At 42.0% G+C, this 24,314-nt stretch overlaps 1 protein-coding gene across 1 annotated transcript in view; it reads right to left on the reverse strand.

Moving 5' to 3' along the window:
• LOC127677744 (solute carrier organic anion transporter family member 1A1-like) overlaps positions 1 to 2,518 on the reverse strand; it is a 72,254-nt gene extending 69,736 nt beyond the window's left edge. The window contains exon 1 of the mRNA XM_052172761.1: positions 2,459 to 2,518. Within this exon, the coding sequence (XP_052028721.1) occupies positions 2,459 to 2,518 (60 nt within the window). The remainder of the gene's footprint in view (positions 1 to 2,458) is intronic.
• Positions 2,519 to 24,314: the final 21,796 nt, after the last annotated feature.

Here is a 24,314-nt window from a genome sequence, read left to right on the forward strand (position 1 = left end):
CATAATACACATCTGTACTGGCTGGTTTTGCGTGTCAACTTGACACAGGCTGGAGCTATCACAGAAAAAGGAGTTTCAGTTAGGGAAGTACCTCCAGGAGATCCAACTGTGAGGCATTTTCTCAATTAGTGATCAAGTGGGGAGGTCCCCTTATGGGTGGTACCATCCCTGGGCTGGTAGTCTTGGGTTCTGTAAGAAAGCAGGCTGAGCAAGCCAGGGGAAGCAAGCAAGCCAGTAAGGAACATCTCTCCATGGCCTCTGCATCAGCTCCTGCTTCCTAACCTGCTTGAGTTCCCGTCCTGACTTCCTTTTGTGATGAACAGCAATGCAGAAGTGTAAGCTGAATAAACCCTTTCTTCCCCAACTTGCTTCTTGGTTATGATGTTTGTGCAGGAATAGAAACCCTGACTAAGACAAATTGGCACCAGTGTAGTGGGTTATTCCTGTGACAACCTGGCCATGTTTTGGGGAGGACTGTGGAAGGACTTTGGAATTGTAGGCTAGATGATCCATTCAGTGTTAAGAGCTCTATGGAATGTTCTGTAGGAGCTTGGAAGATAATGTTGAGAACATTGCAGAAAATGGATGCCTGGCTTGTGAAATTTCAGAGGGAAGATTAAAGACTCTTAAAGGGGCCATGTTTTGATTGTGAATATTCTGTGGTTTTGGTTAGCTGGGGTTGAAGAATCAGCTGTGATTAACAAGATACTAGAACCACTAAAGCAAACCTTTGTGCTATTGGGGCTATTGATGCTGGTTAGCTGGAGCTAAGAAATTAGTGGTGATTAAGAAGAGACTAGCACCACTGAGGTGAAATCTTCTGGGAAGTGTTTTCTGAGAGCACAGAGGCTGTGTTCCCGAGATAGCCATAGTTGTATTTTGTGCTGTGGCTAGACTTGGTACTGTGTAAGAGTCACCCAGATGGTACTGGTTTTGAAGGCATGAAGGGGTCATGAAGAACAGCTGAGGCTTGGCACTGAGAGGCTGCAGAAGGCCATTGGTGAAAGCGCAATCTCAGTTGCAACTGATGGCCCAGGACTGAAGGGATCATGCATAGGAGTTGAGGCTTGGCACCATGAAAAGAGCCCTTGAGAGGCTATTGGTAAAGTCTAGTACAGCAGAAGTCAGCAGTGTTTTGGAAATGCCAGTGCCATGAGATGACCACCAAGAAAAGCAGCAGCAGTGGAGTACAGGCAGCTAGAGCCTAGAAGACAAGCTGTGTGCTACAAAGAGCTGGAGAAGTGACAAGCCCTTGGAGGAGCCCAGAAGATTGTGAGTTGGATCTCAGACACTGAACCACTGGATTTTGAGTTTTGCTTTTGGTTGTGACTGTGCCCTGTTATGTTTCCCTCTTGAAGGAAGAAAGTATTTTAGTGAAGCCCACAGTTAAGAGACTTCGAATTTCTAAAAGACTTTGAATTTTAAAGATATTGGACATTTTAAAGTAATTGGATTTTAATATGTGAATTCTGTGGGACTTTTAAAGTAATTTAGATCTTGGGAATGAATAAGAAAGTAAGGGTTGAGGCTTAATAGTGATGTGTTTGTGTGTCAAGTTGACAAGGGGTCAATTGTACTGGCTGGTTTTGTGTGTCAACTTGACACAGGCTGGAGTTATCACAGAGAAAGGAGTTTCAGTTGGGGAAGTGCCTCCATGAGATCCAACTGTGAGGCATTTTCTCAATTAGTGATCCAGTGGGGAGGGACCCTTGTAGGTGGTACCATCCCTGGGCTGGTATTCTTGGGTTCTATAAGAGAACAGGCTGAGCATGCCAGGGGAAGCAAGCAAGCCAGTAAGAAACATCTCTCCATGGCCTCTGCATCAGCTCCTGCTTCCTAACCTGCTTGAGTTCCAGTCCTGACTTCCTTTTGTGATGAACAGCAATGCAGAAGTGCAAGCTGAATAAACCCTTCCCTCCCCAAGTTACTTCTTGGTCATGATGTTTGTACAAGAATAGAAACCCTGACTAAGACAATATCTAAAACATTTAAAATGCCAATCTTCTTTAAGAACCTCTAGAGTAGTGATTCTCAACCTTCCTAATGCTGTGACTATGTAATATAGTTCTTCCTGTTGTGTTGACTCCTACCATAAATTTATTTTCCTTAAATTTTGTAACTTTCAGTTTGCAACTGTTATGAACTGTAATTTAAATATCTGATATGCAGGATAACTGATATGTAACCCCTATGAAAGGGTCATCCAACCCATATGTTGAGAACTCACGGTTGAGAACCACTGCCCTAAATTATTCTGTTTCCTGAATGAATAATATTGGTTAGACATCCCTCATTATAAAACCTACAGTTTCTAAAGCAAGGAATTAAAACACACTGGGTACAAGAGCAAGTTTGTTGGAAATTTTTATGTGAGCTGAGCACCATAACAAGCACTTGCAATGCTTCCTTTTAAAGACTCTAATGAGTATGTGCATGCATACACAGAAACAATCCATACCTTGATCTTGGAAAAGAATCTGCCTTCTTGTGTTGCAGTCTTTTTCTCTGTTTCTTCCATGGTGTTCTTCTGATTGTTTCCAGTTTCTTTACTTTAAAAGTCCTACTGCTGTTTTTCTAAGAAAAGAAAAAGTTGTTAAATAAATTATTTTCTGAACTGTAACAAGTCATTTAAAAAAAAATCTCTCTTATGGTGTCTTAGTCAGAATTTCTATTGCTGTGACAAAATACCTGCACCAAAGGGGAATTAAAAGGCAAGGGGTTATTTTTGCTTACAGTTGTATATTAAGTTCATCGCTGAGAGAAGTCAGGACAGGAGCCCAAAACAGCAACCTGGATGCTAAAGCCAATGCAAAAGCCAAAGAGGAATGCTCCTTCCTTTTCCCCTCAAGATTTGCTTGACCTGCTTATATTACCCAGGACTACCTACTAGACAGAGACCAACCTAACATGAGCTAGGCCTTCACATATCAAATATAAATAAAGAAAATACACCACATGCTAGACCATAGGTCGATCTCATTGGAACATTTCTCAACTGAAGTTCCCTCTTCCCAAATTACTCTAGTGAATGTCAAGTTTATATAAAACTGTACATCGCAGATAGGGAGATGGTTCAGTAGTAAAGTGTTTGATTCTTAAGCTTGAGGCCCTGACTTTGAATTCTTACCAGGCAAGTAAAAAAGCAGGTTTCTCTGTGCCTGTCCTTAACCCATCTCTATGACGACCCAAAAAACAGGATCACTGCAGTTCTGGCACTCTAATCACATTAACCACCAAGAAGTTTAATGAAGCGACCCCATCATAAAACATAAGAAAGAAGATTTTACAGGAAGACATTCAGCATTGACTATGGCTTCTGTAATATGCACTTGTATACATGTATACCTGCACACATACTTGTGGACAGACAAACCCATACACACAAACCCATAAATGCACTGTGCACACATGCATACACACACACATACACACACACTCTAATAGGAATAATTTAACCAGTAGCTGAAATGTTATAAAAATACCTAGGGAATTTTTGTTTTGATTTTTTTCTGTTTGTTTATTTATTTATTTATTTATTTGCTTTTTATTTTTATTTACTATGACTAATCTTATAAATAAATGCATAGGGTAGGATTGAATTTGTTTGATTTCTGTTGAAAAAGCAAATACAAAAATCTACGGCAATGTTGAAGTTATCCTTTGAGCTTGTTAAACACTAATCTTAAGCTAATGACAATGTGGTTAAAACCAAGCTTCTCAATTCTTTAGTCAAAGCAAAATGAGACCCATGTAATGCCCCTTGAACTCACTTGAGGGCTCCTGACTTTCCGAATGGGACAGTATTTGTTGTGATTGTACTAAACCTCTGCCACACTGAAGCCTAGGCTTCCTTCAGGGGTTCTTTTCATGCCAAGACTTCTCTGGATAAACACTTTCTGTGACACTGTTGATCCACAGAAACCAGGGAAGACAAAGAATTGTTTTAATCATGGGAACAACCTAAGTAAAAACAACAAATAAGTCTATGATCTGGGAAAGAATCTAGAAATGTGGGAGTTTGGAAATGATCAGATACCTAAATAGAGAGCTCTATGTGGTTATTTATAACCGGACACATTATGTATGAACAAACATGTCTCTCTATGTATAGATGATATGTCATTTCAAGTATTTCTATGCAATAGAGAAAAGGGGCAAGCTCTATTCGATCTCATTAAACTTTCTTTTTTTTTTTATTCGATATATTTTTTATTTACATTTCAAATGATTTCCCATTTTCTGGCCTCCCACTCCCTGAAAGTCACATAAGCCCCCTTCCCTCCCCTGTTCTCCCATCTACCCCTTCCCACTTCCCTGTTCTGGTTTTGCCCTATACTGATACACTGAGTCTTTCCAGAACAAGAGGCCACTCCTCCGTTCTTCTTGTACATTTGATGTGTGGATTATGTTTTGGGTATTCCAGTTTTCCAGGTTAATATCCACTTATTTAGTGAGTGAATACCATGATTGATCTTTTGAGACTGGGTTACCTCACTTAGTATGATGTTCTCCAGTTCCATCCATTTGTCTAAGAATTTCATGAATTCATTGTTTCTAATGGCTGAATAGTACTCCATTGTGTATATATACCACATTTTTTGCATCCATTCTTCTGTTGAGGGATACCTGGGTTCTTTCCAGCTTCTGGATATTATAAATAGGGCTGCTATGAACATAGTGGAGCATGTATCCTTATTACATGCTGGGGAATCCTCTGGGTATATGCCCAGGAGTGGTATAGCAGGATCCTATGGAAGTGACATGCTCAGTTTTCTGAGGAACCGCTAGACGGATTTTCAGAGTGGTTGTACCAATTTGCAACCCCACTAGCAGTGGAAGAGTGTTCCTCTGTCTCCACATCCTTGCCAACACCTGCTGTCTCCTTAATTTTTAATCTTAGCCATTCTGACTGGTGTAAGGTGAAATCTCAGGGTTGTTTTGATTTGCATTTCCCTAATGACTAATGAAGTTGAGCATTTTTTTAAGATGCTTCTCAGCCATCCAAAGTTCTTCAGGTGAAAATTCTTTGTTTAGCTCTGTACCCCATTTTTTAATAGGGTCATTTGGTTTTCTGCGGTCTAACTTCTTGAGTTCTTTGTATATATTGGATATTAGCCCTCTATCTGATGTGGGGTTGGTGAAGATCTTTTCCCAATTTGCTGGTTGCCGATTTGTCCTTTTGATGGTGCTCATTAAACTTTCTGCTTTTCATATTTATTTATTTATTTATTATTTATTTATTTATTTTGAATTTTTCAAGACAGGGTTTCTCTGTGTAGCCTGACTGCCCTGAAACTCACTCTATAGACCAGGCTGACATTGAACTCAGAAATCTGCCTGACTCTGCCTCTCAAGTGCTGGGATTAAAGGCATGATGCACCACCACTGCCCGGCAATCTACTTTTCATCTTGAAAGTAAGGTTTTGTTCATGTTTACTCTAGACAATTTATTTCAACATACCTAGATGACATCTCATGTGTATCCACAGCACAAATTTATGAAAATCCTCTGAACACTTCCACTTAACAAACCACCAAGACTCAACAAAGAAGAAGACAAGTGAGAAAAGTCTCAGTCACCAGAGAAGGTTGCTGGGACCCATATCTCTAGGAAACAATGCTCCGCCTGGGAAAGCAACAATTTACCTATAAATAAGTAAGTAAGTAAATAAATAAATAAATAAATACTACAGTAAGATAGAATGAGGCCATGTAAGTTGAGGTACAACTTATTTATTCTTATAAGCAGGGCTGTAAATTCACAGGCTATAGATGAAATTATTTGGACTATCTTTGAATTTCTGAACAGACCTACAAATAAAGCCACCAGACTCAAGGCTCCCACATAAAACTTCAAGTTCCCTTAACTTCTTGAAAGGAAATGATTCTGATTTAGAAAAGAATGGTACACTGGGACAATTTCTAGTACATAGGGAGCTCATAATTTAAATCTACACCACATATAGAAGAAATATCAAATTCTCAACTATTCTCACCTGCCTCTATTTTTATCATCCACAGTACAACTTTTCATTACTCTTTTCTTTCTTTCTTCTGTTTTTCCTAACCCATGCCTGAGCTGGCAATGTGTACCCTGTAAACCTCTTGAGGCATGAGAGTGGCCAGGCCCCTCCAGTGGAAATCTCCAACCACAAGGTCCTACCATTTGAACACTCTAACTACCCTAACAGCTGGAGCCAGCCCCTACCCTATTGAGTAAAATGCCCAAGCTCTGGACTTGAAATTCTACCAATTCTCACGCTGAATGAATGCTCTACCCCAAAGAAATTCTATTAGAAACCCTGTCTTCTGCTCAGCTCTCTGCTGCTCTTCTCCTGAGCCCAGGCAGCCACCATCCTGAGTTCATTCTTCCCAATAAATCTCTTATGTGAGATTTGTGGCACAGTGGGGCTTTACAGCATTCCTTGGCTTTCAACTGTCAGGATACTTTCTTCTCAGATCTGTGAAACTTACATTGGAAACAAAAACAGAAACAAAAATTTATAATAGATCTGTGACTCACATAGCCTTTCCTAGTGCCTGCTATCAAACAGTGGCAATTAGGGGATGATCAGTGTAAATGTTTCCCTGAGTACAAGGACAAGACCACTGAACATCTTGCCCCTGTCTAGAACTCTCAGAGATGAAGGTTCCTCACAACCACCATCTTTAAAGATATGGCTGGCCTATTTCATTTGACCCTATTCAGCCCCATAGCTTTGGAGCTCCAACTTGTAATTTCCTTAGGCCTGTCTGTTTTATGTATGAGCGGTGTTAGAACATTGGTTTTGCACTGTTCTCCTTCAATTAGAAGACAACTCTAGAGTTGGGGAATGGTTTCCCCTCCTCTAGACCCACACATGCTTGTTGAAATGTTTCCTCCAAATTCTCTCCCATATCAGGTGAGCCATTTGAGTTTGTGACAGAGAAAGGAGAACAAAACAACAACTAAAGGGACAGACTTTTTCTATGGGGACTATGGCTACTCATTTCATGCCCTTTTGGCTTTGGGTTAACTCTAAAATTTCACTAAGGTTGCTAAATCTTACCTCAAGATTTTTAAGCATATTGAATATAATTAAAAACCTGTAAAGTCTGTAACAAAAGGGTTAACCTAAAACTCATAACATCAGAGTTGATGGTTAAAAATCTATACATAGGTAGTCTTAAAGGAAACACATGTGGTTTTGCCATCTTAATAGATGCTCCTCTTCCATCGGAATGGAAGCAGCTGCATGTCTGACATTAGCTTTGCTAGAATTGGGAAGGATGGATTTTTTTTTTCTGAAAATTTCATTTACTTATTTACTTATTTATTTACTGTGGGAAACTAAACTGGGGAAAACCAGACTTTCAACAGTTCTCACCTTGAGATTTCACTGACCTTTAGGTTTACAGCTGAACCACCCTGTCCTTCACACAAGGCTGATCATGAGAATCAACTGAACACCTGGGGTTGTCTAGGTGGAACCAGCATTCCAGAAAAGCTGCTGGATGCCACAGCCAGCATTCGCCCTGGATGACCGTTCCTCCTGTGCTTTTAGCATTCCCCCTCAACCCCTCCCTACTTCCTCCCAGGGTGCATTCAAAACCAGGCGTTTTGCTTTTCATTAAAGAGGCTTTGACAAGACACCCCTTTTTGCTTGGCCTCGCTCTTCTTTCCCGCCCATTTCTCTTTCAGGCTGCCGTCCACCTCGACTCCCCGAATAACTAGGTACTGCGGGATGGGATAATTTACTTCCCAATGTGAGAAACAAACTAATGTAAAGGTTACTGGGCCCAGGCCTGTCCAAACTCTCATAAACCATTCCAACTGTGCTGCCCATGATGTCATCAAGAGGGACTTTGGGATACTGTCCTCATATCCTTCAAGATATAGTATCAGAGTGACCCATCTCCTTCCTTCTGGAAACTGGAGCCATGTTTTGGCCATGACAATTTGGAGGATCTGAAAGGATAGAAAGTAATACAGCCTAACTCTAATGACCCCAAGAAATCAGGAGTTTAAAATGCTATCTCGTTTTGTTAGAAACTAGGTAAAAGGTCACATTCCAGAGCCCGCCCTTTGTTTAGACCTAGCAGAAAGGCCTTGAATAGGTGATCCTGGACCCATAGAGGGAAACTGGAAATGAGCTAAGCTTATCTTGGCTTCTGTAAACTTACGCCATTACCCCTAAGCAGGAGTTCACACAGCTATAGACATTATAGGAAACTAATTGGTCCACTGAGTGCTGGCTCCGATAATTGAAACTGATTGGCCTAAAAACTATGGAGTGGTACAAATCAATTGGCTCGCATTTCATGGGCTTTGTCATAAACTTATAAAAGCTGTCGCCATTGGCTCACATTTCACGGGCTCTCCATGCTAAGAAATGATTGGTTTATGATTCGTGGGCTCTGTTGTAAACTCATAAAAGCTGTAGCAATTCAGCACTCGGGGTCCATAGTCCTCTAACCCTGCATGGTGCATGGCTATGGAACCCAGAATTCTGGAATAAAGAAATCCTCATGCTATTGCATCGAGACCGTTTCTTGCGAGTGATTTGGGTGTAGCCTTCTGGGGCGTGGGGTGCTGGGTCACCCTTGGTTTTTGGTGGGGGCAGGGGGGGGTCTTACATTTTTTGGTGCATTGGCCAGGAAGTGTGATTTCCCTTCACACGCGAGAACCAACTCGGCAGTAAAGGGGATCCCCTCTGGAATGTGTGTGTGCCAGAGATGTTTTCGTTCTAAATGTCCTGAGTGTTTTGAGTGCGGCGCAGCTGTGTATGTGCCTTGGTTTCTGTTTGTTGGAATAATGGAGCAGATGTGGAATCCTATTCCATGGTTAGTTCAAAGCTGCCACTGTGGGTCGTAAGAACCCAGTGGCAGCAGAAGGGGATGTCCTAGGGCCGCAGGCAGAAACCCCGGAGGACGCTTTGAGGGTGAGAGACAGTCAGGGGAGCCTGATTGTGGTTTTTTGGAACGAAGGGGACAGAGTACTCCTTCTATTGAAAAATAAAGTGGATGTGGAATCCCACCGGGTCAGAGGTTGCATTTGGCAGCTGTTAAGTCCAGACGTGGACGAGTATGTTTGGAACACTTGTTAGTTTTATGTGTCTTTGTTTACATTTTGACCATTAGATGGTACTGCGGGTTTGTTTTCTGTCTGTCTCACTGTGTCTGAAAGCTTTTTGATTTTGCTTAAAAGCGTCTGGGACCTCAGAGAGTCTGTCTGGTGCAATGTGTTAGGCTGGCTGTGGCTAGAGGTGAGACCGCAGGGGGTCTAGAGGAAGCTTTAGACCCAGGAGAGCTGAATAAGGATCTCCTCCATCTGTAAACAAGTCAGTAATGGTGGAAGCCATATTCTGCTGGAATCAGGTATCCGATGTCCTCTAGTGGCAAATTGCATGATTTTCCTTGCTCTGTGTTCTTGAATCTAGAAGCCTGAGGGTGGCAGGGTCAGGCTGTCTATGTGGTGTTGCTTTGTATTGTGTTCTGTGTTCTTGGACTTAGACGGACGATATTATTTTGACTTTGACTGAAAAGCAACTCTGTGGCGCCAAAATCAGGTCACATGACTCAAGCGCGCCAACTTAGAACAAAAGGAGAGACAAAATACTTGGACTCTGACACCCCCTGGTGGGGAAAATAAGTCTTGACAAGACGCTCAAAGTGACAGGTGCAAAAATTTTGGGTTTAAGTTGGTACAGATGGTTTATTTTTTTATTTTAAATTGTTAAAATCATTATGATCTATGTGATGTTAAACTTTGTGGTTATATTGCTCCTCTGGGAGAGAGGTCAAAATAAGGGAGACCTCCAGAAGACTAGATTCTAAAATATTAAGTGAAAAAAAATCTGTCTTTGTGATACTAAAATCTTTATAATTGGTACTAAGTGCAAGGCACTTATTTGATACAGAACTTATTTGATAAGTTCTTATTTGATACAGGGTTTATTTTGATACAAAATCAAGGTTTTCATTGGTAGAAATACTAAGTTTGAAAGTACAGGATTTATACCCAGTTCTTTGTTATTACTGATCTGAGATGTGTTTAAGCCTATGAGTTTAGGGCTAAATAGAAATATAAGGCTCTGAGTTTATTGTTAAGGTGTTTTCTAGGTTTTAATCAGAAATAGCTGAAGATAGTTTAGTAGACAACATTCCACATTACTTTACATAGATAGTTGGTTTTCAAAAACGTCAAAAATCCATAGTATATGATGTTTAAGTCTTAAAAGCTATGTCAAGCTTTCTCTATATTTTCATTTAATATTGGTCACTCTTAGATTTCTGATGGTATTGAAGATTCATAGACAGCACAAGCTGTTTAATCCTGAGAAAGCTGATGTAAATTTAAATGATTTTCAGGTGACATAAAATGTAAAGCTAGGACATAAGTCAATTCTTACAATGTTAATTCTTAAGTTGTATTGCCATATTCTTAAGCCATATTAGGGAGTCACGCCTCATGGTAGGAACTAGACTTTGGTCAAGGACAATCCCTGGCTTCAGGCAGGAATCTGACCTTAGGGCATAATAGCAAAGTAGGTTACAGTAGGAATTTTTATCCTAGGGTGGAGTGCTAAGATTGTACTTGACATTGGTCAAGGTGAACTTCTCCCAGCTTTTGTTGAGCTTGGATTCCTGTGCTAGTCAGCATCCTGCTCCACCTAGAATGGAGAAGCTCAGTGAAGGTTGAGCTCATTGTTCTTCCTGGTCTACAAATTCCTGAATTAAGCAGGTGACCCACCCAGCAGTAGAGTCAAAAACCTCCAGATGGCTTCACTGGAACTCAGCCTGGGGTCTAGGGAGGAAGGGCATGCCCAAACTGTTTAAAGTTCTGACTGACATTAAAGTTCCACCAGCCCAGTTCGTAGTAGTGGCAGGCAGCTATGGAATGCAGCATTAAGTGTTAATTCTGACAGTCTTTTAAGATAATACAGATGAAAAGGGTTCTGTTTAATTGACAGGGATGATAAACTAGGTGTTATGTCTATCTTATAGTTTATAATTTAAAAATGGCAATAATTATGCTCAGTTGATATTTAGAGAGGACCACAGAGTGGAGCAGGAGAGGACCTGAGACCACCTATCCTGATACCATGGTAGCTCTCTCACTAAGGGTATATTTCCCAAGAGACTAATTAATCTCTTTGAGACTGTTTTATTTGTAATACAGGAAGCCAAAAAGATTACCCCTCAGACAAAAGGTAAGCGGCATCCGACAGACCAACACCAGACTCCATTGGCAGGTCTCGAGGGCATGGCAGCCCACGAATTTGATCAAGGTATGTAAGGTTAAGCAGGGACCAGATGAGTCACCTGCAGCTTTTCTAGAGCAGCTCATAGAGGCATTCTGCCAATATACATGCTATGAATCCAGGAGTTTGGAATATAAAGCTACTATGACAATGGCTCTTATAGACAGGGATAGTAGAGATATGAGGAAAGAGCTTCAGAGGCTAGAGGGATTTGGTGCAGGTTGCTGTGAAGGTCTGTAGAAGGGTTTAGTAGTGTAGGTTATTGAGAAAATCTGTAGAGAGATTTAGTAGTTTGCTGAGACAGGGAGACAGAGGAGGAGAAGTAACTGAGAAAAAGAAAGAAAATGATGGAAGGAAGCTACAGAGAATCCTGAATTGTATTAGTTTGGGTTCTCTAGAGTCACAGAACATATGGATAGTCTTTATATAGTTAGGGAATTTGTCAATGACTTACAGTCTACAGTCCAACTCCCCAACAATGATCAGCAGCAGCTGTGGATGGAAGTCCAAGGATCTAGCAGTTTCTCAGTCCCAGGAAGAAAGCAGGCAAGGAAGAGTGAGAGAGAATCTTCCTTCTTCCAATGTCCTTATATATCTCCAACAGAGGGTGTGGCCCAGATTAAAGGTGTGTGCATCCATGCCTTTAATCCCAAATGATCTTGAACTCCTTGTCTTAGCCACTGTGCTTCAAGGTCTCCATGTCAAGATCCAGGTCAGAAACTTATATCTCTGAGCCTCCAAATTAGGATCATAGGTGAGCCTTTCAATTCTAGACTGTAGTTCATTCCAGATATGGTCAAGTTGACAACCAGGAATAGCCACTACAATCCACCCCTTGTCAACTTGACACAAATAATATCTCATGTCCACATGAAACAATAACAAGATTGTGAATACGCCTAACATGATATAACTACTCCTCGTACAATTGCAAATGCATTTGTAAATTTACAATGGGGAAATGTCCCTTGGGAACATTCTTTTAGTGTTTCAATACCAACTGATGTTAAAGGGATTGGAAGAAAGACAAATGTCTTTCAAATATCTTCAACAAAATAAGATAGAAGCATTCATATTACTTATAATCCTTGTTTCTGCAACTGGTTACGTGGCCTTAGGTGGTATTTATAACTACCTTCCTCTGCTACCCATTCTGTATTTCCTTCACCTTCAGCAAGCACCTCAGCAGGTCTTGGCTCTTTTCCTGGAGGATAGACCCATACCTTCATTCCTGATGGGTCTGTGTCCTTTGTCATCCTGCTTGGATTAGGCTGTTGTAGTTTCCCATTGACTTTAATCACAGGACATAGTAGTACTAAGAGAGGCCCTAGGGAATCTCCTGCACTCCAGACATAATCCTGCTTACCTCCATTGTGGAGAGGCAATCCAATTTCCCCATGGTAATCTGGATCTATCACCCCTCCTAACACTGTTATTCCTTTCTTAGCCTGTTGGTTTAAGGGCATTAGAAGCCCAAAATGGCCAGGGGGAAGTCTGAGCTTCCAGTTCGATGGAATGTTTCTTGTGGCTCCTAGTAGGAGCACTCCCCCCTCTGGAACCAAAACTTCTAGGCCAGCAGAACCTAAATTTGTGGGGACAGGAAGCAAAAATTTTCCTAGAGGGTCACTAGGAGTGATAGTGAGTGGGACTATTCCCTTTTCCACCCCTTGATTCCTGGACCCATGGATCCTGGCTATGGGAGAAACTGTACCATATATTGAACGCTGATTCAAAACATATACTGCCTTCTGAAGAACTCTGCCCCAGACCTCCATGCTGTTGCCACCTAATTGGCGCCGTAACTGTGTCTTCAAAAGGCCATTCCATCTTTCTATCAGACCAGCTGCTTCAGGATGATGGGGAACAAGGTAAGACCAGTGAATTCCATAATTGTGGGCCCACTGTCACACTTCTCTGGCTGTGAAATGAGTTCCTTGGTCAGAAGCAATACTGTGTGGAATACCATGACGATAGATAAGGCATTCTGTGAGTCCACGGATGGTGGTTTTGGCAGAAGCATTACGTGCAGGAAAGGCAAATCCATAACCAGAATGAGTATCTACTCCAGTAAGAACAATACACTGTCCTTTCCACGGGGTAAGTGGTCCAATATAGTCAACCTGCCACCAGGTTGCTGGCTGGTCACCTCAAGGAATGGTGCCATATATGGGGCTCAGTGTTGGTTTCTGCTGTTGGCAGATCTGGCATTCAGCAGCAGCTGTAGCCAGGTCAGCCTTGGTGAGTGGAAGTCCGTGTTGCTGAGCCCAAGCATAACCTCCATCTCGGCCACCATAGCCACTTTGTTCATGTGCCCACTGGTCAATAACTGGGATGGCTGGGGAAAGAGGCTGACTGTCCACAAAACGGGTCATCTTATCCACTTGATTATTGAACTCCTCCTCAGCTGAAGTCACCTTTTGGTGAGCATTTACATGGGACACAAATATCTTCACATCCTTTGCCCATTTGGAGAGATCTATCCACATACTTCTTCTCCAGATGTCTTTCTCACCAATTTTCCAATTGTGATCTTTCCATGTCCCTGACCATCCAGCCAATCCATTGGCTACAGCCCATGAGTCAGTGAACAATCGTACATCTGGCCATTTCTTCTTCCAAACAAACTGTAATACCATGTGTACTGCCAAGTTCTGCCCACTGTGAAGATTTTCCTTCACCTGTATCTTTCAGGCTTGTCCCAGAAAAGGGGTTGTAATGCTGCAGCTGTCCACTTCTGGGTGGTGCCTGCATAACATGCAGAGCCATCAGTAAACCAGATCCTAGTCTTCTCTTCTTCAGTCAACTGGTCATAGGGAACACCCCCATGAGGCTATAGGTGCATGCTTGGCAGCAGATGGCATTGTAACAGGAGTAGAAACCATAGGCATCTGAGCAACTTCTTCATGTAACTTGCTTGTGCCTTGAGGACCTGCTCTGGCCAGATCACATATATACCACTTCCATTTGATAATAGACTGCTGTTGTGCACGCCCTACTTCATGCCTTGGAGGGTCTGATAACACCCAGCTCATAATGGGCAGTTCAGGTCGCATAGTAACTTGGTGTCCTATTGTCAAACGTTCAGTTTCCACTAAGGCCCAATAGCAGGCCAAGAGCTGTTTTACAAAGGGAGAGTAGTTGTCTGCAGATGACGGTAGAGCTTTGCTCCAAAATCCTAAAGGTCTTTTCTGTGATTCACCTATAGGGGCCTGCCAGAGGCTCCAAACAGCATCTCTATCTGCCACTGACACCTCAAGTACCATTGGGTCTGCTGGATCATATGGTCCAAGTGGTAGTGCAGCCTGCACAGCAGCCTGGACCTGTTGAAGAGTCTTCTCCTGTTCTGGTCCCCACACAAAGCTAGCAGCTTTCTGAGTCACTCGGTAAATAGGCCTGAGTAACACACCTAAGTGAGGAATGTGCTGTCTCCAGAATCCAAATAGACCCACTAAACGTTGTGCTTCTTTCTTGGTGGCGGGAGGAGCCAGGTGCAATAACTTATCTTTCACCTCAGAAGGAATATCTCTGCATGCCCCACACCACTGTACTCCTAAAAATTTCACTGAAGTAGATGGTCCTTGAATCTTGGTTAGATTTATTTCCCATCCTCTGATATGCATATGTGTAATCAATGAATCCAAAGTGGTTGCTACTTCCTGCTCACTTGGTTTAATCAGCATAATATCATCAATATAGTGCACCAATGTGATATTTTGTGGAAGAGACAAACGATCAAGGTCCCTTCTAACTAAGTTATGACACAGGGCAGGAGAGTTAATATATCCATGAGGCAAAACTGTAAAGGTATACTGCTGGCCTTGCCAACTGAAAGCAAATTGCTTCTGGTGGTCCTTATGTATAGGTACTGAGAAGAAGGCATTTGCCATGTCAATAGCTGCATACCAGGTTCCAGGAGATGTGTTAATTTGCTCAAGTAACGAAACTACATCTGGTACAGCAGCTGCAATTGGAGTTACTACCTGATTTAATTTTCGATAGTCAACTGTCATCCTCCATGATCCATCTGTCTTCTGCACTGGCCAGATGGGAGAGTTAAAGGGAGATGTGGTGGGAACCACCACCCCTGCATCTTTCAAGTCTTTGATCGTGGCAGTAATTTCTGCAATTCCTCCAGGAATATGATATTGTTTTTGATTCACTATTTTCTTTGGCAGAGGCAACTCTAAATGCTTTCCAACCATAATAGCCCTCACTCCACAGGTCAGAGAACCAATGAGAATTCTGCCAATTTCTATCTACCCCAATTATACATTCTGGAACTGGGGAAATGACCACAGGATGTGTTCGGGGACCCACTGGACCTACTGTGAGTCGCACATAAGTCAAAACTCCTTTAATCACCTATTCTCCATAAGCCCCTATTCTAACTGGAGGGCCACAATGTTTTTTGGGAATTCCTGGAATCAGTGTCAATTCAGAACCAGTATCCAATAGCCCCCGGAAAGTCTGATTATTTCCTTTCCGCCAGTGTACAGTTACCCTTGTAAAAGGCCGTAGGTCCCTCTGGGGAAGAATTGGAGAAAGACTAACAGCAAAACTTTTAGGTGTCTTATCAAGATCCTTCCTCAGGGGAACCCGGCCACCCCTTCATTCAAGGGGTTTGGATCTATAAACTGGCTCAAGTCTGGAAATTGATTCACTGGCCGAGATTGCCTTTTGCCATGATCCAATGCAGCCTTACTATCATTTGTTTGAGGATTTTTCTGCTTATACAGATCAAACAGATATGCAGTAGGTTTTCTATGTATTTCATCCCTGGAAACACCATGATCGATTAGCCAGCACCAAAGGTCCAAACGAGTCATACCATTATAAATTCCACCTCTCTGCCCATTACGGTGTATGTCATTATAAACATTGTTTTGTCTATGCTGTCCATTATAATAACTACAATCACCTTGTCTCTGGCGATTCAATGCTGCCACCTGGCCCTTGTTAACTCGGAGCCCAATTAAACCCATTGAATTTAATTCATCTAATTGAGCAGCAGCATCTCCAACCCTAAGGTCTGGCACAAGGAAAAGGGCAAGAACAAAGCTCTTTAAATGTGCTGGTGCCTCTCTCACCAGTTTGTGTCTTATAGGACAGATGAAGGGCATATCTTCTGGACCTTCCCACTGTGGAGGATTAGGTTTTACACAATGTATCCATTCTAGCATTGCAATTTTCCTAAGCCGTAAAATCCCTTCATCAATACTAAGCCAAGGGATATCAGGAATCTCCAACTCTTTTTCAGTAGGCCATCTTTTCATAAATACTTCAGTCAACCAATCAAACAAACTTTTGACACCTTTTTGAATTGTGCAAGCTTCCATATTAAACCTAGAATCTCCACTCAGAGGGCCCATGCCAATAAACTCAGCCTGCTCTAGTTTTATGTTCCTTCCACCATTATCCCACACCCTTAAAATCCATTCCCACGCATATTCCCCAGACTTCTGCTTGAATGAATTAGCAAACTCATTAAGCTCCTTATTAGTATAGTGTATTTCCTCATGGACTACACTTTCTACCTCCACTTTAGGGGCCTACTTTGCCTTGAGTCTGGTTATAGGTCTAGAAGAAACTATTGGTGGGCCCTGAGAAACATCAGTATTGTCAGCAAAAGTCACTGCTGGATTATCAGGCTTTGAGGGATTAATTTCCTCAGGTGGAGAAGGCATTATTTCAAGGGGTGGGGCTGAGGGTACTACTTCTTCAGGTGGAGCAAATTCTTGAAAATCTGAAGATTCAAAATTCTCAATTTCAACTGGGACTTCCCACACATCCCCATCCCGAGTTATAGGATCCCATTCTTTGCCAATTAAGGCCCTTACTTTAACAGCTGACACCTTCTGAGGTTGAGACTTAAATTTTCACTGTAATTCAGCCAACCTTATAATGAGGGCTTCAGTTTGATTTTCTGCTACTTGATCTCTGGCTGCTAGAGAGTAGATTCTCTTCAAGGGCACACTTAGCAACTTTTAGATTGTTTACTTGAGTCTGGAGATCTTCAATTTTATCACACAACTCCTTCCTTTCCTTTGTTGTTTTTTCCCCTGAGATGCTAAGAGCAACCAGCCAGCAAAATCATTTTCCGATTTTTTCCCCAACTTGGAGAAAGTATTGTATACCACCGAATCACCTAATTCATCAAGATAATGAAAGGCCTTAGCTTCTTTAAGCTTGAGATATAGTTTCATCCACGAGTATTCAATATTCTCTGAGCTCCCAGGAGGGAGAGAATCTGGAGAGGTTTCAGTAGTTGATGATGCCGGTGGACCAACCAACCAACTCCAAAATTTTGAAACATTCATCCTTATACTTCTGCTCCTCTAGAACCACTCCTGGTACCAACTTCTGTATTAGTTTTGGTTCTCTAGAGTCACAGAACATATGGATAGTCTTTATATAGTTAGGGAATTTGTCAATGACTTACAGTCTATAGTCCAACTCCCCAACAATGATCAGCAGCAGCTGTGGATGGAAGTCCAAGGATCTAGCAGTTTCTCAGTCCCAGGAAGCAAGCAGGCAAGGAAGAGTGAGAGAGAATCTTCCTTCTTCCAATGTCCTTATATATCTCCAACAAAGGGTGTGGCCCAGATTATTGGTGTGTGGGTCTCCAGCAGAGGATGTGGCCCAGATTAAAGGTGTGTGCATCCATGCCTTTAATCCCAAATGATCTTGAACTCCTTGTCTTAGCCACTGTGCTTCAAGGTCTCCATGCCAAGATCCAGGTCAGAAACTTATATCTCTGAGCCTCCAAATTAGGATCATAGGTGAGCCTTCCAATTCTAGACTGTAGTTCATTCCAGATATGGTCAAGTTGACAACCAGGAATAGTCACTACATGAATATAATAGTAAAAAAAAAAAAAAAAAAAAAAACAGAAAAGGGAGACAGAAAAGGACCAATGTGCATACTATAAAAAAAGAGGCCACTGAGCCAGAGTGTGCCCTAAGAAATAAAAGCTGGGAGCAGGAATTCCCAGGTCTTGGGAAAAGTGCCCCCCAAATGGCAAACCCAGGTGTTAGCCCCGGGTGAAGACAGAGACTAGGGGAGATGGGTTTTCTAGCCACCTCCCCCAACCCAGGATAACTGTGGTAGTGAAAGAGAAACCCACTCAGTTATTGGTGGACACAGGGGCTCAACACTCGATCTTCCAAGCCAACGGCGCTGTTTCCAAGAAAAGTTCTTGGGTCCAAGAAGCCCCTGGCACCAAACTGTATTCATGGACTACGCGAAGAACAGCAGACCTAGGTATGGGATGGGTAACCCATTCATTTAGGGTCACCCCAGACTGTTCCTACTCTCTGTTGGAGTTAGACATATGCTCCAAAATGGGGAGGGCACAGATATGCTTCCTACCCAACGGGCTGCAGTTTACTGTCCCAAAAAGAGAGACTGACCCCTGCTGAAAGTTTCTACAGACCAGAGCAGTTTTCTCCATGATGGAAGCAGGTGCTGCTATGGTGGATGGCACAAATGTCATCTGGGTAGAAGAATCTTTACCCCCTGGCATGTCAACGCAGAAAGTAGAGCTCGTTGCCCTCACCAAGATCTTGCAACTTGGAACCAGAAAGAAAATCAGCAGCCACATGGATAACAGGTATGCCTTTGTCACAGCCCATGCCCACAGGGATATATGCCAAGAGGACTGCTCACATCAGAGGAAACCAACAGGAAATCTTGGACCTCTCAGATGTCCTAATGAAGTCAGCCACTGTGAGTATTCACTGCCCAGGACATGCAAAGGGAAAAGACTCAATGGGCAATAGCCAAACAGCAAGTGGCTCCAGGAATGGATATGCAGGGGCCTATACTGATTATGGGTCTGTAAGAGACACCCATTTGGAAATGGGACTAAATTAAGGAACAGCCTCACTTAAAAAAAAGGACTGAGATTGCTAGCCACCCTACCAACTATTACCAAGAGAGGGTGCACACAAGAAGGGGGAACTATACTCCCCAGAAAGTAAGCCAAGGACTCACTAGGCCAAATGCACAGATGGATTCATTTAGGAGTTTAAAAAAAAAACTGTCCTGGCAGTTAAGGGACCAAACATATATATGTATGACTCAGGTTTTATGCTAGAGAGATAATAGAACAGTGTAAGATATGCCAGCAAGTAAATGCTTATGCAGTAAAGAGTAAACAGGGCAAAAGACCTAGAAGAGAACAGTATATTAAGATATTTTATAAAAGCTAAGGCAGGAGAATATGGTTATAATATATCTTCTAGCATTTATAGATACTTTTCTCTGGATCAGTTGAAGCAGGAAACAGCTGCCAAGGTTAGAAGAAATTTTCCCGAGTTTCAGAGTGCCCAAGGTAATTAGATCAGACAATGGTTCTGTTTTTGTTTCTAAGGTAAGTCAGAAATTGACAGAGATATTGGGGACTAATTGGAAACATTATTGGACGTACTGTTCCCAGGGCTCAAGGCAGGTAGAGAGAATAAACAAAACCCTATGAGAGACCTTAACTAAATTGACCTTGGAGACTGGTTCAGGCTGGGTGATGCCTCTCCCCTTGTTTCTGAAGAGCCCCTACCATTTTAACCTGACCCCCCCCCCTAGATATCTTCTTTGATACCCCAACTCCTTTGGTGTTCACTGGGTCCTCCCAGGAGGTGTCCCACAATGAAATTTGCCTTAAAAGCTCCAGGCATGCCAGAGCCTCCTCACTGCTTCCAGATAGGTGACTGGATCTGCATAAGAAGGCTTCAGGAACTGTTGCTGGAACCCTGATGAAAGAAACCCTCACCAAATTGACCACAGAGACTGGTATTAATGATTAGATAGCTCTCCTACCCTTTTTGCTTCAGGCTTTTGTTCTCTAGGCTCAAGGCCCTCAAGTAGGTGTAGCAGCAAGTGTGGAAGCACCTCCAAGAGGCCTACTCAAGAGAAAGACTTGCAAGTCCCACATTGCTTCCAATTTGGAGATTCGGTCTACGTTAGACGCCACTGTGAAAAAAAAACTTGAATCTCGGTAGAAAGACCCTTATCTTGTACTCTTGACCACCCTGCTTTCTGATTTGATGAGACCCTTTGTAATTTTGCTCCTTTTGCTTACAATTGGAACCTGTGTGATTAACCGGTTAATACTTTTTTATTAGAGAATGAATAAGTGCTGTGCAGATTCTTATGCTATGCCAGCAATATCAGAGATTTAGGGCAGGAAAATCCAGAATATACAGAGTCAGAGATTTAGCTCTATAGTTCTAAGATTAGAACTATTTAACAAGAGAAGAACTGGGGAATGAAAGGATAGAAAATAATACAGCCTAACTCTAATGACCCCAAGAAATCAGGAGTTTAAAATGCTATCTCGTTTTGTTAGAAACTAGGTAAAAGGCCACATTCCAGAGCCCGCCCCTTGTTTAGACCTAGCAGAAAGGCCTTGAATAGGTGATCCTGGCCCCATAGGGTAGCTGGAAATGAGCTAAGCTTATCTTGGCTTCTGTAAACTTACACCATTACCCCTAAGCAGGAGTTCACGCAGCTGTAGACATTATAGGAAACTAATTGGTCCACTGAGCGCTGGCTCCGATAATTTAAACTGATTGGCCTAAAAACTATGGAGTGGTACAAATCAATTGGCTTGCATTTCATGGGCTTTGTCATAAACTTATAAAAGCTGTCGTGATTGGCTCACATTTCGCGGGCTCTCCATGCTAAGAAATGATTGGTTTGTGATTCGCGGGCTCTGTCGTAAACTCATAAAAGCTGTTGCAATTCAACACTCGGGGTCCATAGTCCTCTAACCCTGCGTGGTGCATGGCTATGGAACCCAGAATTCTGGAATAAAGAAATCCTCATGCTATTGCATCGAGACCGTTTCTCGTGAGTGATTTGGGTGTAACCTTCTGAGGCGTGGGGTGCTGGGGCACCCTCGATTTTTTTTTGGGGGGGGGGTCTTACAGATCCACCTCTCCTCTCTCTTCTTTATTGTCAGTTAGGGGGACAGCTTTAAAAAGCTTCCCAAACCTCATCACTTTGTTATATTTTTAGGGGTATTCTCTTGCCCATTCTTTCCTAGTGGTACCAACTTGTCCTGTAACCTTGCTGGGAAGGCAACTCCTAACCAAAGTAGGGGCCTCTGTTTTTTTGTTGTTGTTGTTGTTGTTCACCCCATCATGATCCCAGACCCAAGAGCTGTCCTTTTTTTTGTTCTTCTCTAAGCCACACAATCTGACAAACCTTTTCCCTTACCAGCTTTCCAGGTGGATTCCTTAGGATGGTACACCAAAAAAGCCCTATAGAAAAACATTATTCATCTTCCATCCAATTACAAAACCCTTTCACTTCCTTCTAGGGGAAAAGGTTAGATGTAGCCTACTCACCTGATTCTGGTTATTTGGAAAGTAACATCTATCTGTTTTCTGTGTGTAGATGGGACTATGTTTTCTGGTGTATCTATAAGTTCCATTGTAACCTGGGAGCCAAGATGAAAATTGATCTGGTTGAATGAATGGTTAGTTGAATATATAAGTGATAGCGGCCACTACACATTTTGTTTCTAACTGGTCTTCTTTGAGTGTGTGACCTTTTTGTGTTCTGTGATTTTTTTATTTTGTTTTTGCTTTTCCTGCTGCTGTTGCCAGCTGCCAGCCACCACTTGCTGTGACTGTCCTAATGTCTAGAGTAAAACAACTTTATCGCTGGTCTTTTTGGTCACCGGATTCAGATTGTGAAAGATAGGATTTAAAAATAATGCTGTTTAATAAGTTATTAAAGCTACACCTTTATGCATTCAAATACGAGAATTCTTTGAGTCACCTAGTGCTGTCTTCTCTCCTCATCAACTCTTCTACCTTCTAACATGCAAGAGTCTTCAAACAATACTCCCTTTCCAAGGTAGTACTAATAGAGGATGCCATATTCATCTTTCAACCATGTGCACATCTTACCATTTCAAACTAATTCAAGTTGCAAATTTGGTATCTAAACTTGTTCTCTCCTCCCTTATGTTTCTTCCTATCTATACCTGTCTGTGGTAGATCTTACGTATGCATGTGTAATATCCAAGAGACCTCTGTCTCTCACTAACTACCTGTCATAATAAGGTCTGGAAACTCCTCTATATCAATGCTGTCAAAGGTCAATTAAGTCCCCTGCAACTCCCTATTTTCACTGAGCAAAAAAAAATACTGTAAAAAATGGCCACAAACTTAAATTGGTTACCCCCACTGGTCCTGAAAATATTATAGGACAATCTGGGCCATTCTAGTTGTATATCAGCTACTGAATAACACTCTGCCTGGCCACTTTGGAGAGTGCTGGTTGAGTCTCTTCAGGTGTGGAAGGATATTTGATCATAAGGAAAATGACAAGATTGTATTATTTACTGAAAAAAAAAAAAAACAACCAACCGTTTCTAGCTGTGTTGTGGCTCAGCCCATAGCACACACCATTAATCCCTCTGGCTGGAATACAGACAGAACCTTAGTATATACCTCTAGTCTGAACGAATGAAAGTAGTTAATTTGTAGAAGGAAGTACACATATTTGAAAGTGATATTTAACTGAGGAGCAGACAAAGTAATGAATGAGAGAAACATCTGACAGAATGGGATATGCCCAACTCTCATCAGAAGAGAGAGAGAAAATGGAAGCTACTTAAAAGAGCAGTGCAGAGAAGTAAGGAGGTGGTTTTACAGGGAGAGTTTTATAAAGACGGGTTGAAGAGAGTAAAAACTAGACACAGGTAAAGACCAAAGGAACCAGAATAGGAGAATGAGGCAGAAGATTAGAACAGATTGCCTAAGTTAGTATGAGCCCAAGCAGAGACACTCAGGAGAGGCAGAGAGACATAGAAGTCAGATTGAATAGTCAGTTTATAGAGGAGTTTTGAGCCAGAACAGCTGAGTTGAAACATCTAGTAAAAGCACAAAAAGAACTAGGAAGCTATCCAACAGCAAGCCACAAAGGCAGAAAATATTCTACGCCTAGATTAGATCGTACAGAAGCTAAAAGCTTCCAGGACTAGGCCTAGGTTTAAGGTTAGAACCAGAAGCTTCAGAGATGACAGTTACATGACACAAATAAAAGTTACTATTATTTCCTATGTCAAACTCATGATCACAGTTTGTAGCCTCATCCACTGGACTACTAGACTCTCTTACCTCACCTCTCATTACCTGTGTACCCCCCCCACCCCCAGCCCTTGAGCGGGATTTTCTTTTTCTTTTTGGCTTTTTTTTTTTTTTGTATTTTTTATTTAGTTTCTATATACTTCGTTTACATTCTAAAAGCTTTCCCCTTTCCCAGTGCCCCCCCCCATATGTCCCATAAGTCCTCCTCTCTCCATCCATTCTCTTATCTTTCCCCCTCCCTTTTCTCTGTCCTAGTACTTCCCTATAATGCTAGATCAAGCCTTTCCAGGATTAGGGCCCTCTTCTTCCTTTTTCATGGGAATCATTTGATATGCTAATTGTATCTTCAGTGTTCAGAGCTTCAGGACTAATTAATATCTACTTATCAATGATTGCATTCCATGGGTATTCTTTTGTGATTGCATTACCTCACTTAGGATCATATTTTCCAGTTCCATCCACTTGCCTAAAAAATTCATGAATTCATTGTTTTTAATTGCTGAATAGTACTCCATTGTGTATATATACCACATTTTCTGTATCCATTCCTCCACTGAGGGATATCTGGGTTCTTTCCAGCTTCTGGCTATTATAAATATGGCTGCTACGAACATAGTGGAGCCTGTGTCCTAATTGCATGCTGGGGAATCCTCTGGGTATATGCCCAGGAGAGGAATACCAGGGTCCTCCGGAAGTGTCATGTCCAGTTTTCTTAGGAACAGCCAGACTGATTTCCAGAGTGGTTGTACCATATTACAATCCCACCAGCAGTGGAGGAGTGTTCCTCTTTCTCCACATCCTTGCCAATACCTGCTGTCTCCTGAGTTTTTAACCTTAGCCATTCTGACTGGTGTGAGGTGAAATCTCAGGGTTGTTTTGATCTGCATTTCCCTAATAGCTAATGATGTTGAGCATTTCTTAAGGTGCTTCTCGACCATCTGAATTTCTTCAGGTGAAAATTTTTTGTTTTGGT

This window comes from Apodemus sylvaticus, chromosome 2 (genome assembly GCF_947179515.1).
Source record: "Apodemus sylvaticus chromosome 2, mApoSyl1.1, whole genome shotgun sequence".
Lineage (NCBI taxonomy): Eukaryota > Metazoa > Chordata > Mammalia > Rodentia > Muridae > Apodemus > Apodemus sylvaticus.